Raw genomic sequence first — 16,290 nt, forward strand, 5'->3', positions numbered from 1 at the left:
TTGTTTAGAGGGGATTTTTTGGAGGGTGCATCATCTTGCAGCCCCACTGCACAATACTCTGCCTTTTCTGAGCAGAGAGAGTTAATTTGGATCAATTATGGCATCTTTATTATATGCATGAATATCAAGCAGGCACTCAGATGAAATAGAATATACTCAGCCTAAGTCTACACTTACAGCCTGGGCTCATCGGTTAACCTTCACAGTTACATGCAGGCTTCCAGTAGGCATGGGAAACCAGTTTAAAAGCCAGCTCTCCATGCACATGAGCTTCTGGGGAGCCACTTGCCGCCCCACACTGCTGTCTCTATAGCACTAACAGCGCGTAGTGGCTCCTGTGGAGCCGACTACCGCCCCACGTGTAACCGCTGAAAACATTTCAGTGGGTACCCGGGTTACATAATTACACACATTTTAACATGCCTAATAGATATATATCCTACCTGGACTCTCTAGAAGTCCAAGGAGTACCTCCCACATTTGTAGTATCCCACTGCCTTTGGATTGCCAGAGCCTTTCCTTGCTGCAACAAGAAAGGCTCTGGCAGCAGTGATAGGCTTCACCACGGGGGAAAACAGAAGGCAAAGACTTCAGCAGAAGGAAGGCAGCGGGAAAAGGTTCTAGCCAGGAGAATGGGGTATGCTGGAGCCTTTTCCCACAACTTTCCAGCTGCTGAAACCTTTCATTGTGGCAGGTAGCTAGACATTGTACCTCTACTCTACATGCTGGCACTAGTCAAACTTAACCAGGCCTGAATAGTCTCCAGAAATCTTCATTGAATAAATTAATCTAATTTAGGACTGTAAAAAACTGTGTACACCTCAAAAGATTTTAATCTTTGTATAGGATTATCCAAAATCATGGCTCTATATACATATTTACTAATAATAAAATACTAGTAAATGAATACACTGCATCACCTACACCAGACTTCAATATATCCAATTAATTTTTAAGATAATTCTCATTATTACAGCTGAGACATACATATTAGAAACATTAAAATGCATCTACTAATCACTCAAAAATTAATGACAGCATGAGAAATTCTCTCAATTATTCACAGCAAGGAAGTCCTCCATAACATTTCAGAATATAAACAGTCATGACATCTGTACCTGACATGATGCAACTAACAATTCTTCACTTACTTCCCTCTACACAGATCTCAAAGCCTTCCCCACCACTTTTCAAAAAAGTAAGATTCCATAACAGGTTCTAATAACTTTGTAATGGAAGTGAAATTTACAAAATTCTCTAGACTTTTGTGGGATTCTCAAAGTAAACAGAGATGGTTACAAAACACATTAAAAATTTTGAGGAAAAAGTACATCTTGAAATGTGTCCATGCCCCCTCTCTCCTCTACTCAGTCTGTAAATTTGATATAATGGTCTATAACAGCTTCAAAACTACAATTTGGACTTCAGGCTAGCAAATCCAAGATTACTTTCATAAGTGAACAAATCAGCAGATAGGCTAGATTATATCAGCTCAGTCAAGAATTCACCTAGCACCTTGACTCCTCCCAGTATCAAAAGGATAAACAATTTTAAATTAACATTAATTTTTAAATTAAAAAAAGTTTTACCTTTGATAGAAAACGGCAAATGCTGCATCTGAGAGAATAAGAAATCCTGGCTAGTCCTCAAATATCTCATAGTTGGACCTGATGTATCTGAGCACGCACACAACTTATAGATCACCTGATAAATGGAAGAGAAGATATGAATTTCTGATCCAAATTTTAAAAAGACATCAAAAGAAAAATATGATATGCACAAAAATATGTAACTTAACTAATACTATATCTGTGTTTTAAAACAAACATCCCATTGGTTTACTCCCAGACTGAATAAATCACTTCTGACACCAGACTGTTACATCAATGAAGAATTAGATGAACAGACAGATTATTAGCTTCTATTAACATATGCTGTGATATCATATAAGCACCATTCTGTCATCTTAGGTGGGAAGGTTTGGAGGTTTCTCAATCCTTGGATCCACCAAGGAAGGACATACACTCCATGTCTCTTTCCTTTTGCAGCATGTCTTCCTTCCTGACTTTAGAACCAATATGAATGAATTCCATTTGAAGTCATTTTTATTTTAAAAGGCATTGAGCATGGCATGTTGACTTATATTTATCTGATTTGGTTTTATGTGCAAGGCATCTGGCATCATCAATGATTTATATATGCCTAATTAATTTTATTTCCAATTATTTGTTATTGCTGCAACATAGAGGGGAGACACTGCACACTAGATTTTGAGAGTTCTTTACGAGTAAGAATTGTTATTTTTACTCTTTAGGCAAACAACCGATGACGCAAAAAAGGATAACACACACCTTCTTTAATTAACTAGTCACACACTAGTAGCAGAACGCAAAGCTAAGATTGCTTTATAAAGAATATCAATTTATTAACTTTGGCATGATTGCAGATTCCTCGTTGAAAATATGCAGCAATAATTTTTTTACATAGTGATGGGTAAAGGAATAAAAGATCTAGTATGTTAAAAAAAAAGTCAAGCATAAGCATTTTTGAACAAAACAGTATCAAATCAAAACAAGCTTTGTGCTCATTGCTAATCAAGAAGTGATAAAATCTGTTTCACCTTCTGCCAACAGGAAATATTCCGCAGACAGTACCTGATAACACAGTTCTGCAAGATGGGGAGATTCTTGCACTGCTGCAGGGCCTGTTCTTGTTTCAGTACCTTTCTCCAATATATTCAAAATAGCATGAAGGCAAGTTCGTGGGCAACCCAACACACCTGAAAACAGATGATTAATTTTTTTTTTTTTTGCATTGGTTGACTTTCATAAATATCACTAAGGGCACAAGTCGAATTAAGCTTCACAACTTGAGCTACGTCAGTTGAGCTGAAATCGAAGTAGCTTAATTTGGCTTTTGGCACTGTCTACACAGCAAGAAGTCGAAGGAAGAACACTCTTCTTTTGACTTCCCTCACTCCTTGTAAAATGAGGGTTACAGGAGCTGAAATAAGCAGTCCTCCAACTCACCATTATTTCGAAATAATGGTTTGCAGTGTAGAGTCACTCTTTGTTACTTTGGAATAAGGTCAGTTATTCCGAAATAACGCTGCTGAGTAGACACACCTTAACAGCCATCTAGCTATTTCTATATATAAGAGTCCGTCTGTCTATCTGTAAGTCCACCTGTTTGTCTGAAAGTCCGTTTGTTCAAGGACTCCTCCTAAACAGTAAAAGCTAGGGCCACCAAGTTTGGTATGCAGCTTCTTCTTATCCTAATTTAAAGCAGGGTCAGGATTTGGTTGTGACAGGAAAACAGGAAGTGTCAGGAATGGGACTGTTTTCCATAACACAGAAAAAAAGGGGGCAGAGAGGAGGGATGCAATGGGACTACTGAGGACAGCTGCACCAGTTAGACAGTGTCCAGCTGCGGATGGGGCTCTGCATGTCACCAACAGAGTGGGTAAAAGACACACACCACCATCTCCTCCCCCTATCTAATCCACCCCAAGGAGAGGCCAGGAACTAGGCCCCGCTGTCTCCTCTCTCCCCCAAGAAGGAGGCGGCCAGGGCCAGGAACCATGGCCTAGCCCCAGATAGGCTGCAGGCCATGGGAGGGCTGCTGGAAGCCGAGAGCCTGGCCCCAGCCTCCCCACACACTGCAGGGAGTGAAGACAGATGGATGCTGGGACTGGGCCACAGACATTCACTTCCCTCCCTGGACCAGCTGCAGGGCTGGGGGGAAGTAATGCTTCAGGTCCAAGCCAGCCTCTAGAGCCTCATCTCCTCCCCACTGACTAGTTACAGGCCTGGAGGGGGCAGCTGCAAACCAGGGCCAGTCCCCGGAACCTCAGTTGTCATCCTCCCAGAGAGGCTGCAGGGTGGTTGGGGGGTGGGAGGAAAGGAAGGCATGTGGATGATGCCATGGCCAGACTCCAGAGGCTGCCCCCCCTCCAAAACAGCTGCAGAGAATGGAGGCAGTTGGAGGCTGGGGCCAGTCCAACGACCCTCATTCCATCGCCCACCCCCAACCAGCTGCAGTTTTGGGATTTCCAACACTTCTTTTAAACTTAGAAGTAGAGGGTAACATTTTATTTCCTATATATTCTTCCAATCTCTTTTTACATGCCCAAACCACTTAAACTTGAATTCCCTTCAGCTTTTTCTATAAATGGTACCACAATACTTCCCCCAATTATTCATTCCATAAATAAATCATCCTTAAAACTTCAATAAATCTATCTTAACATTTTCACTGCATTCAAGATTTGTTCCTGTCTCTTCCTCAGTGCCCAGAAATCAGTGCCATATAAAAATAAAGGTCTAATTACTATTGCATAGATCTTACTTCTCAATTTGATAGGTATTCTCCTTTGCAAATAACTCTAAAAAGGTTTTTAGTTGCCTTCATTAACACCTATTTATCTAAAACATTCTGTGAAATAAAATATCTAATAATATATCTCACAACCATTTCAATTAAGAGCTGAGAACAAACCCTCTCCCCTACAGAGTTTCCCAGCAAACTCAAACAACATTAGAAACTTGCCAATTTTTATTTTTTTCAAGGCAAAAGAAAATCCACCAATGCAAACACACACACTTTATGGGCCTTCTTCATACATCTTATAAGGCAAAAACTTACTTTTATTCTTTCACAGATTACTCTGAAGAAAGAAAGGCCAACTCCTAAGTGATATACAGTAGACTTCCGATAATCTGGAACCTATGGGACTTAGGTGGTGCCGGATTATCAAATATGACGGACTATCAGGAGGTACTATAAGCAGGTTTTTTATATATATATACATACACACACACACACACACACACACACTGTATACATTATATACTGTATATAAAGTGTTCTTAACTCTTTTTGTTGTACATACTGTATACAGTATACTGTAATGTTTTAGTTTTCTTAAGCCTTTTTTACCCTTTTTGCTCAGTTCAGCTGCTGCCGTTGTTACCTTGTGACTCTTTTTTTGCCGAAGCTCACTCACTAGGCTCTTGCCATTTTGATGCCGGACTATCAGGAGTGCCGGACTATTGGATGCTGGACTATTGGAGTTTTACTGTAATTAGTTCAAAACAGGTAAGCATCTGTATATCTCAAGGTTCTCCTTACTGTGTAAAAGAATTTGTCTGGTGGTAGCTCACACTTTGTATTTGAATATCGATATGCTTTTTAAATTCAATTCTTAAAAGTTACAGCCATTCCCTTTGATGCCATGACCAAGGAACCAGGAATTCTCCTGCTGAGCTTTCCAATACATTGTCTCAACACTAGTACAAAAGCTCGATGAAGGCTAAATCCCTTTTTCATCCACATACCTGGATCTTGCAGATTTGTGGTGCTGACAGGTTTCTTCAGTTCAAATCCCAGAAAATACAGTGCCAGATTGGGTGGACTGCACTCAAGAGAGGTGATGAGAAGGTTCAGAATGTGGATTTTTGTTTCATGGTGGATCCGAGATTGCTTCTTTTCAAATTCCAGTTCTTATTAGAAAGTGAAAAAATGTCAGATGAAAACTGAAATGAAGATAATGTAAATACTGCATGGCCTTCCCTAGCTATCACACACAAACCAAACTAAAGAAAGCTAAAGGTGAAACTTAGAACATGCTATAAAATTTCCAGGAATTAAATTCAAATAACTATTGAATATAATCTTAGATAATTTGTCCAGAGTAATTTATAATATTTTCTCTTAATTCTGGTTCAATATTGAATAGGTTTGTTCTTACAATATCTAATTTAAAGCAAGCAAAGAATACTATTCCTACAACTATGGGTCCCTTTGGGCAACTAATGTGCCAAAACCATAACAGTCTGAGGGTTTACTTGCTCAGTTATTTGGAAACCAAACTTGCATATATCTATTTAGCTCACTTTCTACAATTTGAACCTACACAAAAGAGAATCATGTAAATAAAATGTGACCATTCACATACCATCTTCCGAATTAATTAATTCTTCTGCATCTTCATTGTCCAAACACTCCACAAATCCAGCCATCAGCTTCTGGCTTATACTCTGGGTTCAGAAATGGAAGGTTGCAATTGGGGAAAAAAAAAAAAAAAAAAGAGGAGTTTGATGATGATAAAATAGTGACTTAAGTATAAATTATGTCATTTCATGCACAGGTGTAAATTTCACTGTCAAAACTGACCAAGCTAGTGAACATGAATTTAAATTAATGGAGATTGCCTATCTCCTAGAACTGGAAGGGACCTTGAAAGGTCATTGATTCCAGTCCCCTGCCTTCACAGCAGGACCAAGTACCATCCCTGACAAATTTTTGCCCCAAATCCCTAAATGGCCTCCGCAAGGATTGAACTCACAACCCTGGGTTTAGCAGGCCCATGCTCAAACCACTGAGCTATCCCTCCCCCTGGGGGTCTTAATTGTTCTAATAATAGGTCAACTCTTAAACCACATTATGAATTATTTTAAACTCTTGGGTGTTAAAAATAAATTTCTTTAACCGCCCCTGGGGAACACAATGTAATCAAAGAAAAGGGTTAGCATGCGATACAAAACTGTCCTCTTATTTAAAAACATTGTTAAAAGCATTGTTTCATTAAAAATGTAATGAATAAGTCTTGATGGTGCTATGACAAAATAATCTATTCTTTGGAAAAACAAGACACTTTGTAGCTTTCCAAATATGGTATAGGTTTGGATTTTTTTTTAACAGTAAAAATACAGATTGCCCTATCAATTGTCTTTCCCCAAATTTAAACACAATGGTGGTTACCTGATCATGTGTGAAATCTCCTACTAGCTTTATCTGAATGTTGGAGTTACAAGAAATGCAACAGAGGATCTTGGCACTTTCAAAAGCCAATTCAGGATTGCTGTTACCATGATAAAGATACCTTTAAAAAATTGCAAGAATAATGTAATGAAATTGTTGGTCATTCCTGAATAGTACCCAGAGAAAAAAAGAATATTTACAAACTGAAACAATTTAAAATAAAAACTGAATAATCTAGTGCAGTGGTCTCCAACCTTTTTACACCCAAGATCACTTTTTAAATGACAGAACAAGCCAAGATCTACCACCGCGTCCTTCCTCCAAGACACCGCTCCTTCCTTGAAGCCCCGCCCCACTCTCTCCATTCTCCTCTCCATCACTTACTATCCCCAACCCTTATACTGCTGCTTTTTTTTTTTTCCAATTCTTCTGTAAGAAGAGGTTTTTCCAACATTTGGCCTGTCTAGATTGAACCAAATGTCAGTAAAAACCCTTCTTTTGGAAGCCCCCTTATTTCTCGTGGAAAGAGGAATATAGGGGTTAGCAAAAGAGCATGTTTGCTCTCCCACTAAAAAAAGCAGAAGAAAAAAACGCATTCCTGGATGCAGAAGAGTTTTTTTGGGATATCTCTGGAATCCTGAAAAACTCCTGCAGTCTAGCCATACTCTCGCTGGGTTGAGACAGGATGTGTAGGCTCTGGGGTGGGAATGAGGGATTTGGGTGTGGGATGCAAGCTCTGGGAGGAAATCTGGATGCAGGAAGAGGTGGAGAAGGGGACGTTGGCTTGGGGAGGGGGCTCCAGGCCGGGCAGTGTTGGGTTCAGCTGGAGGGTTGGAATACTAAGCAAGTCACAGGCTTGTGGATGTGAGGGTGCAGGAATTTGGGTTGGGGTAAGTGAGGGACTCAGGGCAAGGGGTTCCAGTGTATGATAGGCTCAGATGTAGGGTCTGGGGGAAGGGCAGATGCAGGAGTGTTATGATGCTGTGGCCAGATGGGGGCTTGGCCCCAACTGGGGGTTTATTGGCCAGGCTTCATTTTTAAATAAAATACTGTGTCAAACACAAAAAGTTTCTGCATTGTCTTTGTTTCTGAGAAGGGCAGGGAACCTATTTTGAGTCAGGGGTCACTGACCCACAGAAAAAATCAGCTGGGGCCACACAAGTGAAACGAAAAAAATAACTCCTCCAAAACCCCTCAAGCCTCACTCATGTGGCCCCACCTGTGCTGGTGGGAGCAGGGGACATGGTACTGGGGAAGGGTGCTAGTGGGTGCTGGAGCAAGGGACATGGTGCTGGGGAGGCAAGGTTCTGTGGCAGAAGACAAGGTGCCAGTGGGGACAGGGTTCTATGGCAGGGGGCAGGGGAGAGGGGACAGGGTGCCAGGAGGGCAGGGGATAGGGTTCTGCAGCAGAGGACAGGGTGCCAGTGAGGACAGAGAGTCCCCTGCATCCGCCTCCTCCCAGGACTCTCCCGCCGCCATTCATCCCCCCCCCAGGAGGGAAGCCCTGTCGCACGCCTCCTGCAGAGCCGGCACGTGCCTCCCACGGAGCAGGGAAGCTCCGTTGTGCCCCCCCTCCAGGCCCGACTCCCCCCTCCTGCGGAGGAAGGAAGCCCTGTTGCGCGCCTCCTCTGGGGCTGGCGTGAGCCTCCCACGGCGCAGGGAAGCCCGTGCATGCACCCCCTCTGGGGCCAACTCCCCCCCTCAAACAGAGAAGGGAAGTCCCAGCACGCACCACTGGGGACACCCCCAGTAAGTTCCCAGCACGCCACAGATCTGGGGAAAGGAAGCAACCAGCGCATTTCCGGAATCCCCGGAAGTGATGCGTAGCTCAGGACTTCCGTCCACCCAGCAGGAAGCCGCCACTACTTCCATTGTCACTGGATGTAGGTAGTGAGGCTTCTTGGGGGTGGGGGGAAATGAGGGTCCTGGAACGACTCGCAATCGACGGGTTGGTGACCATGGATCTAGTGTATAAAACAAATTTTTTAAAAGTATAAAGCGAGATTTTTGTCTACAAGACACAGCAGCTAAACTCTCTGGCTGTGCCTACTTTCAAGTAGGAATAAGAAATCCTCCGGAAAAGGGCATATTTTCCGGAGAATCGCGTCTAGACTGGCGCTTTTCTCCTGCTTATCCCCAAGCTGGAAAAAAGCAGCAGCCATATAAATGCAAATGCCGTGGGGGATATTTAAATCCCCCACGGATTTGCAATTCCGAAGTGTCTAATCTGCATCCCTTTTCCGGAAAAGTGGTGCAGTGTAGACACAGCCTCTCTCACCACCAGTAATAAAGACTGACCATGAAAGAGATCACTCCCAGAATTTTTTAGAATAGTTCCTTTTACCCAATATCCACCTTAAAAAAAGGCATTTGGACACACCCCGAGGAAACAGATGATTAAAAGACTCGGGTCTTAAAGACTTTGGCTGAAAACTTCATACTTACTTTTGCAATATGCAACACGTGAGATTATGTTAACAAAAGGTTGAGAGAAAAACTATTTAAAACACTTTGCTTTTACAGGGCCGTGTGTATAATGGTTCTCCTATGTAGTCAGTTTTCCAGTTGTTTGTATTGGCCTGCCTAAAGTAAAATACAATTGTAACCACAAACAATGGCAGAGGGACTCAATTCAAGTGTGATACTTAAAACTGCATTGTTCTCTGTTGAAAATCAAGTTGAGAGTGTCCCTTTAATGGGAATAATTAATAAGCAGTGTTGCAAAAGGCTAGAGTGGCAGATTGGTTTAAAGGAACTTTTACTGTCCTATTCTATGGCTATCATGAAAAACTCCAATTTGGAGAAATGAAGGTTATGCAAAGGTAAGCAATTAATTTAAAAGTTCTGGGTTTCATAGAAAGTATGTGAAACTGAGAAACCATTCCTCAGAACAGAAAACAAATATAGGTTCCACTCTTATGCAGGTGGACCCTTCAGGCTGTGCAGAATTCACTGTTCAGTGAAGCTCTGAGCATGCAAAACAGTCTGCTGTTTGGATCCAACTGATGAATCACAGCCACAGTGGCCTCTCTTCACTTTCCAACTCAGCCAAACTGCCTGTCCTCCAAAGTAATTTGTACACACCTGGCAATGTTCACGACATTGTCTGCCTTTTTAGTGCGAGGGTTGATTCCTTGCAGCAGCTGTTCCAGAGGTGAAACAATCAGGGAAAGGTGGCTGTCACGTAAGAGGTCCATAAAGAGGTTCTCCTTTTGTAAGGTCAAATTAAGAAGTGCAAGGCAATATTGCACTGCTTTCTCCAAATGCGTCTTCCCTAGAGAGCATAAGCAAAAAAGCAAACATGCTCAAGTTTCAAAGTACGCCATAATTCCTGGCAATTCTATAAAAAGAAAATATTTGAAAAGCTCATTATCAAAATACTCTGCCAGAAAAGCACCATGAACACCGATAACCTGTTTTCAATTATCTGCCCCCAAAACATAACTTTATGTATTTGAGAAACAAGAGCAATGTATAGATAAGATATATGGAAATGCCAGTGTTACATCGCTGTTAGTAAACTCTTCACTAACATCTTAAAAATAAACTAATGGCACGTACCAGGAAAGGGGGCATACGTATCAAGCTGCTTAACCCCTTCTTCCAGCAGACTAAGAGACAGTTCCAGCATTGGTGACTCATTCAACAAATGATACATCAGACTGAATCCAGGTGGTTTATGTGCTATTATTTCTTCTCCTAAAGAAAAAAATGAAGGAAATTACTAATAATGCTCTTTATCAGAGACATCCTCTTACTACATTCTATACCAGAAAACATCAGCTGCTCTAGCAAGCAACACCTCAAGGCAATATGATTAACACAGGAAAATCACTTGACGTACTCTTGAGCCAAAAGCCATTTACGCAAATAGCAGCTCATAAGAGTTATGAAAGAACAGGGGTGGTGACTGCCAAAAGACAGCCTTTGAAATCTAAAAGCAGAATTTTAGCTTTCGCCAAGTATACTTCCTAAAAATATCCAACCTTCCATTTAAATCGATGAAGGATGCCCAAGTCACAATCTTCTCAGAATCACCTACTCTAGGTTCTTCAGAACTTTTTTATATCCAGAAATAATTGTTGCATGACTTCAGATTCCTCTGAAGACTTTGTGTAAGGAAAAATAAAACAACTGAAGGGGCACTGAATATTTATCTGCTGCAATGAACTAGAACATGGAAACTATTGTTGATATGATATTCGAAATAGGGATGTAAAAGAGTAGAAAAAGAAGGAAATACTGAGGTAAGTGAGTGGGTGGTAAAGTTGATAGACAGTTTACTTGCCTCCTTGGGTCCTGGTAGCTAGTGATTTAGAGCTGTGATGTGCGGGGGCAACAGAGAAGAAAATACACAACAATAAACAAGTGCTCAAATGTCTTATATTATACCTTCTTTCTGAAGAAATGCAAAATGCCTCACAGAATTATACATATGCAAAAACATCACTTCACCCACCATCCAGAGTTGAAGGAAAGAGCTGTTTAACAGCACAGAACATTCATACTACAATATCTAAATGAAACTGCAGAACAAGTTCTGGCCAACAAAATATAATATTTTTCCTGTCAATTTTGACCAGGATGCTCCTAATCATCTGAATGTGCTGTGAAATCTTTAAATGACCACAAATTGCATGATGTCAATTTTACATCTCAACTTTAAAGATAGCACCTTCAGAAGCACATTGTACTCTTCATAGTCCTATGCTGGGGCACTAATTCATTACTGATTCAGAAAGAGTGCAGCCTTTTGAATCAGCAGCACTTTGGAATTCCTTGGATATTTCCAAGCACTGACCCAGCTTGCTTGTAAAATGTGGTAGGATCACAATATAGAGGTGCAGAAGCAGAGTAAAAGGAATAATCTTGTTTGACAGTTAATAAATGAAATTAACCTTGTAACTCCACATATTGGTCCACAAAGTCTTCAAGTTGAGGTTCATAGTCTCTCAGCAGTTTGTAAAAAACCTCCAAAACCACCTCAGCTACCTCCCACTGTGGACAACCACAAAAAATAACACAAAAACCACAAACAGGATATTATTAATACTGTAATACAAAATCTAGAAAACAAAACAACGTAACTAGAAGGAAAAGTAAACCAATTTAACCATGGATTGGGCAAGACTAAAAGAGAAACATGTCTGCTTTTAAAATTAACATTCCACAGCATTAGGAAATTCCTAAGTCAGAGAATCTGAAATATTGCCAATTTGCTTTTTTGAACTAAAACATCATCTGCAAACTTAATGATAGTGTATTTCATGTATATTCAAAACCAAATGCAAAAATATTCTGAAATGTATAAAAAAACTAATATGTGGTAAACTTGTCTGATTGTTGGCCCAACTTGGGTCACTACACTTTCAATGTAAGAGCATTTTCATCAAAACAACCATATGGGGAAACTCAAATTCAATGCTGTAAGAAGTTAAAATACTACATTAATACTATCTGGTTAAACAGTCTTGTGAAATGGCAGTGATGAAAGTTGTAATTATTCCGCTCTGTTAAAGTAATTAGCCAAACTGTTAAAATTATGGTAACAAAGCAATTTATAAACTATCATCATGTGAAAACTGCAGCTAGCTAGCTGCATGTATTTCTCATGTGGCTAGACATTTTGCCTTTAGAAACAGAGTTCTTATCATATTAGAGGAATATGAAACCCAATTCTACTCCCCCCATTTCTGTTTTTTCTAATTTTAGCCTGTTTTTTACAATGAAAATGGGAGTGTTTACAAATGCTCTTTCCAGTCTACATTCTGTGCTCCGTATTTTGAATGTGGAAAGTATACATGAACACATTAGCGGCAAACCTTGCTGATTGCTGAAAGGCTATCATCTTGTCCAGAAAATGTGCTAGTAACAAGAAGCTCAGTGCTTCTAACCCCCTCCAGACAATCAAGTGAGTCTTGACCTATGACGCAGTCGAGACTTTTCAGGACTGGGGGATGTAATTTGGCTTCAGCCTTGGTTAAAAAAAAAATCCACAGACTTACTATTTAGGGCTCGCACAGCTTCATCAAACTTGCACCTCCCAGCTCTTCCAAGGCCAAGAACTAATGTGTTTTTGCAGTGTCAGTTCAATTTAACAGTATGGAGCTCAGATGCAAATTAACATATCCCAGAAGAAGAACTACCATCACAACTAAAAGTTACCTTTTCAGCAGCTCTCCGGTAAGCTCTGGTGCGAAATCGGAGAAACACCATGTCTCTGAGGAACTGCAGATAAGGGTCAAAGCCTGGTGGGCGCAGTCCTGCCCCCAAGTTGGAAGGGAATGAACTCTCCACTAGTGTGCTGATGAGCCGACAGAAGGCACGGGTCAAAGGGTACTCCTCACACCGAGATTCAACCTCATTCAGTTCAACCTTCCCAAGAGGAGAGGGGGGAAAAAACCATCAAGGATTCAACTTAAGAAATACCCATGAAGAAACTGATCGTAACAAGATTTCACTTTGGAGATTTGTAATTAAAATCAAAATACACTCAAAATGATCAGGCTGAAACACAACTAACAAAAGGAAAGCGGATGCTGACTGAATGTCAGTCATTTCAGCCTTCATTCTCAGTGATTTCAGTAGGAGTTGGTGTGCACAGGGAGAGTGGGATTGGGCCCGCCTACTCTGACAATTATTTAAAAACCAATTAGCTATTACTCTTATTAAACTCAACTGTTACTTTATCTACCATTCTTTTTAATAGTAATTCCATTTCCTTTGCCACTTCCCACCAGAACAAACAAACAAATTAGGCCCCAATCCTACAATGTGATGCACATGTGCTGGTTCCAACATCACATCCCATTCACTTCAGCAAGCTCAGCAGAGGCACAGAAGCCCTCTTCCATGCACCACAATGCAGGATTTTATCTTAAGGCATATGGTAAACTGCCACCAGTTAGGTGTTTTTAAAAAAGTGTGTGTGTGGGGGGGGGGGGGAGAAGATTATAGTTTACAACACATTCATTGCTTAAAATCGTTTATGCAGAATTAAGATTGACTAGTAGTGCCTCATGCCATTCTAAGATATTAAATGCACTTATTTTTAAATCTCTGAAACTCAGGAAATACAGAATACAGAATTATGATACATGACTGTCCAGCCCTACATCATCTACTCTGCCCTCTGGAAGTGGCAATGACCAGTGGAGATATACTCTTAAGTACAAATCAGCCTGATAAGCAGATATGAAAAAAGACTCCATGTTTTGGGAGGACCTGAGACATCGCCAGTTAACCTTAACTCTGCATTAAAGTTCGTGGGCAGTACATTTTCCTGGATGTTTGAGGAAGTGGTGGTGGTGTGGGAGCACAATTAAGGAGTGGCTGTAGGAAGGTACAACGCCTGAGAACTACTACTACTGGCTCTCCCTTCCTCCTGACTCCTTTATGCTCCCAATAGGGCTGAAGGAGCAGTAGCAAGGAAGGAGGTAACAGAGGAGCTCTGAGGAGCATATCTACCATCTGGAGGCAGCAGCAAAGGGCAGCCTCATACTTTTTTACTTTTTCTACAAAGGCTAGTGTAGAGGGAATGGTTTCTGCATTACACTCTGCAGCACAGGAGGACTGAATGCTCACATGAATTAAATCAGCCCCTGGAAATTAATGCATACTGACACAATAGAACTCAGAGTTGTGAACTGACCCCTTTATCTCAATGGGTGTACTCTTCCCTCCCCCAGTGCAGTGAAGTATCAATTAAAATAAATCCTGTCACATCAGTGGTTTTAGAGACATCTGAATATTAAAATAAGACTTATTGGAAAGGCAGTATCTGAGAGTTCTCTTAATCAAATGAGTCCACATCTGCACCACTAACTCTGCCCCTAGCACTAATGTAACCCAGCATTGTTACAGTGAGGTGGTAAGTGGATGGCATGAAGGCTGCACCAGAATTTCCATTTTAACTGGAGTGAAATATATCTACATATTCTTATGCAAAAAAAAAAAAAAAATAAAAAAATAAAAAGAGTATTATTCTTAAAAGTTTACTGCAATTTGTTAACTGCTTGATTTTTTAATAGCAGCATGTGAGGAAAAAAATACCATTTGATGTGACTTTTTAAGGGCCAAGTAACTCTTCTAGTGTTTAACATTTCCTTCAGACTCCCCGTAATTTTATTTTTACACATAAAAATTGCAATACTTTGACAGATAAAACCAATAGGCATGACCCTTTGGTTTGTGTAAATCATATGAATAATTGCATAGAACTGAAATTTGTTTTCTAGGTTTATTTTTCATAATAAACATAAGCTACTTTTTGACTAATGATAGTTTGCTGACTGCACATTAGTCTATATCAACTGTATGCCAGTCCAGAGAATAAGGCTCTCTATTACAAGTGCATTTACTGATGCTCAGAAACCCCTTTGATCATGCTGATATAGGAGTTACAACCCCTTGCTTTTCTCACTGCTCAGGAATGAGACGTATACAGCACAATCACATTATTCTTACTACGTTTAAACTGAATAGAAGGAAGAGGAAGACATTTCCTCAACAATACTTCTAATGTAAAATGAGTGTGCATATGTATTTTAGATTGCACTCAAAGATTGGCTCAGAAGTCATAACCTTTGCTATCGGGACAAAACTTCTAGAAGGAGCCCCTGCAGAATACAGACAGAGCAACTGCTGAGTACAACACACACTCTCAGAAACTGCCATGGGCAGGATTCAAAATGAATGTGTGTGGGTAACTGTCATTGCTGAATAGTCATGGCACATCACCTTAAGTCACTCATTTACTCTAACATCTGGCTGCCTACATTCTGAGTGTGTCTAGACTACAGAGTTTTGTCGACAAAAGTGGACTTTTGTCGACAAAACTATACCTGCGTCTACACTACCGCTGAGTTCTGTCACCATAACATCGACAGAACTCAGCAGTTTTGTTGACGCTGGTAAACCTCATTTTACGAGGCATAACACCTTCTGTCGACAGAGTTCTGTCGACAGAAGGTGTTATTGCATGTAGGGTTGTGTCTAGACTACAGGGTTTTGTCGACAAAGCAGCTTGCTTTGTCGACAGAACTGAACGTGTCTAGATGTTCTTTGTCAACAGAAGTTTTGTCGACAGATACTGTCGACAAAACTTCTGTCGACAAAACCCTGTAGTCTAGACGTACCCTCTGTCTTGTAACAGAGCCCCAGTCCTACTGCACACACAAAAATTACTTTAGAGAGAAAAAGTGAGTGAGATAAAATTTTTTGAACCAAATTCTTTTTGTAAGAGAGAAAAGCTTTCAAGCTGCACAAAGCTCTTTGTCAGGTCTGGGAGAGGCTTAACAGTTTGGCTCAAGTCACACTGTAAATCCAGGTTTAATTCCAAATAATTTTAATTATTATTTTTCCTCACATGGAAAATGAGTGTTAGATAGTAGCTAAAAATTAATTTGAGTGGGCAAGATCAATTTGGAGAGGATCAGAAATACAACAAGAATCACAAGTGCAAAATAAGTTAAGAACTTATGAACTGCAAAAAAAAATTGATGTGGTATTAATCTGGGGATATTAAAG

The 16,290-nt window shown here is 40.5% G+C and overlaps 1 protein-coding gene across 1 annotated transcript in view; it reads right to left on the minus strand.

Annotated features, from left to right (window-relative positions):
• The window catches only part of NUP205 (nucleoporin 205), an 88,757-nt gene that overhangs the window by 34,103 nt on the left and 38,364 nt on the right, over nt 1-16,290 (minus strand). The window contains exons 15-23 of the mRNA XM_006125865.4: nt 12,928-13,137; nt 11,661-11,760; nt 10,324-10,461; nt 9,847-10,036; nt 6,763-6,883; nt 5,957-6,038; nt 5,337-5,501; nt 2,655-2,779; nt 1,590-1,704 (exon numbers count right to left, since the gene is read on the minus strand). Of these exons, the coding sequence (XP_006125927.2) occupies nt 1,590-1,704; nt 2,655-2,779; nt 5,337-5,501; nt 5,957-6,038; nt 6,763-6,883; nt 9,847-10,036; nt 10,324-10,461; nt 11,661-11,760; nt 12,928-13,137 (1,246 nt within the window). The remainder of the gene's footprint in view (nt 1-1,589; nt 1,705-2,654; nt 2,780-5,336; nt 5,502-5,956; nt 6,039-6,762; nt 6,884-9,846; nt 10,037-10,323; nt 10,462-11,660; nt 11,761-12,927; nt 13,138-16,290) is intronic.

Source organism: Pelodiscus sinensis, chromosome 1, assembly GCF_049634645.1.
Source record: "Pelodiscus sinensis isolate JC-2024 chromosome 1, ASM4963464v1, whole genome shotgun sequence".
Taxonomy (NCBI): Eukaryota; Metazoa; Chordata; order Testudines; family Trionychidae; genus Pelodiscus; species Pelodiscus sinensis.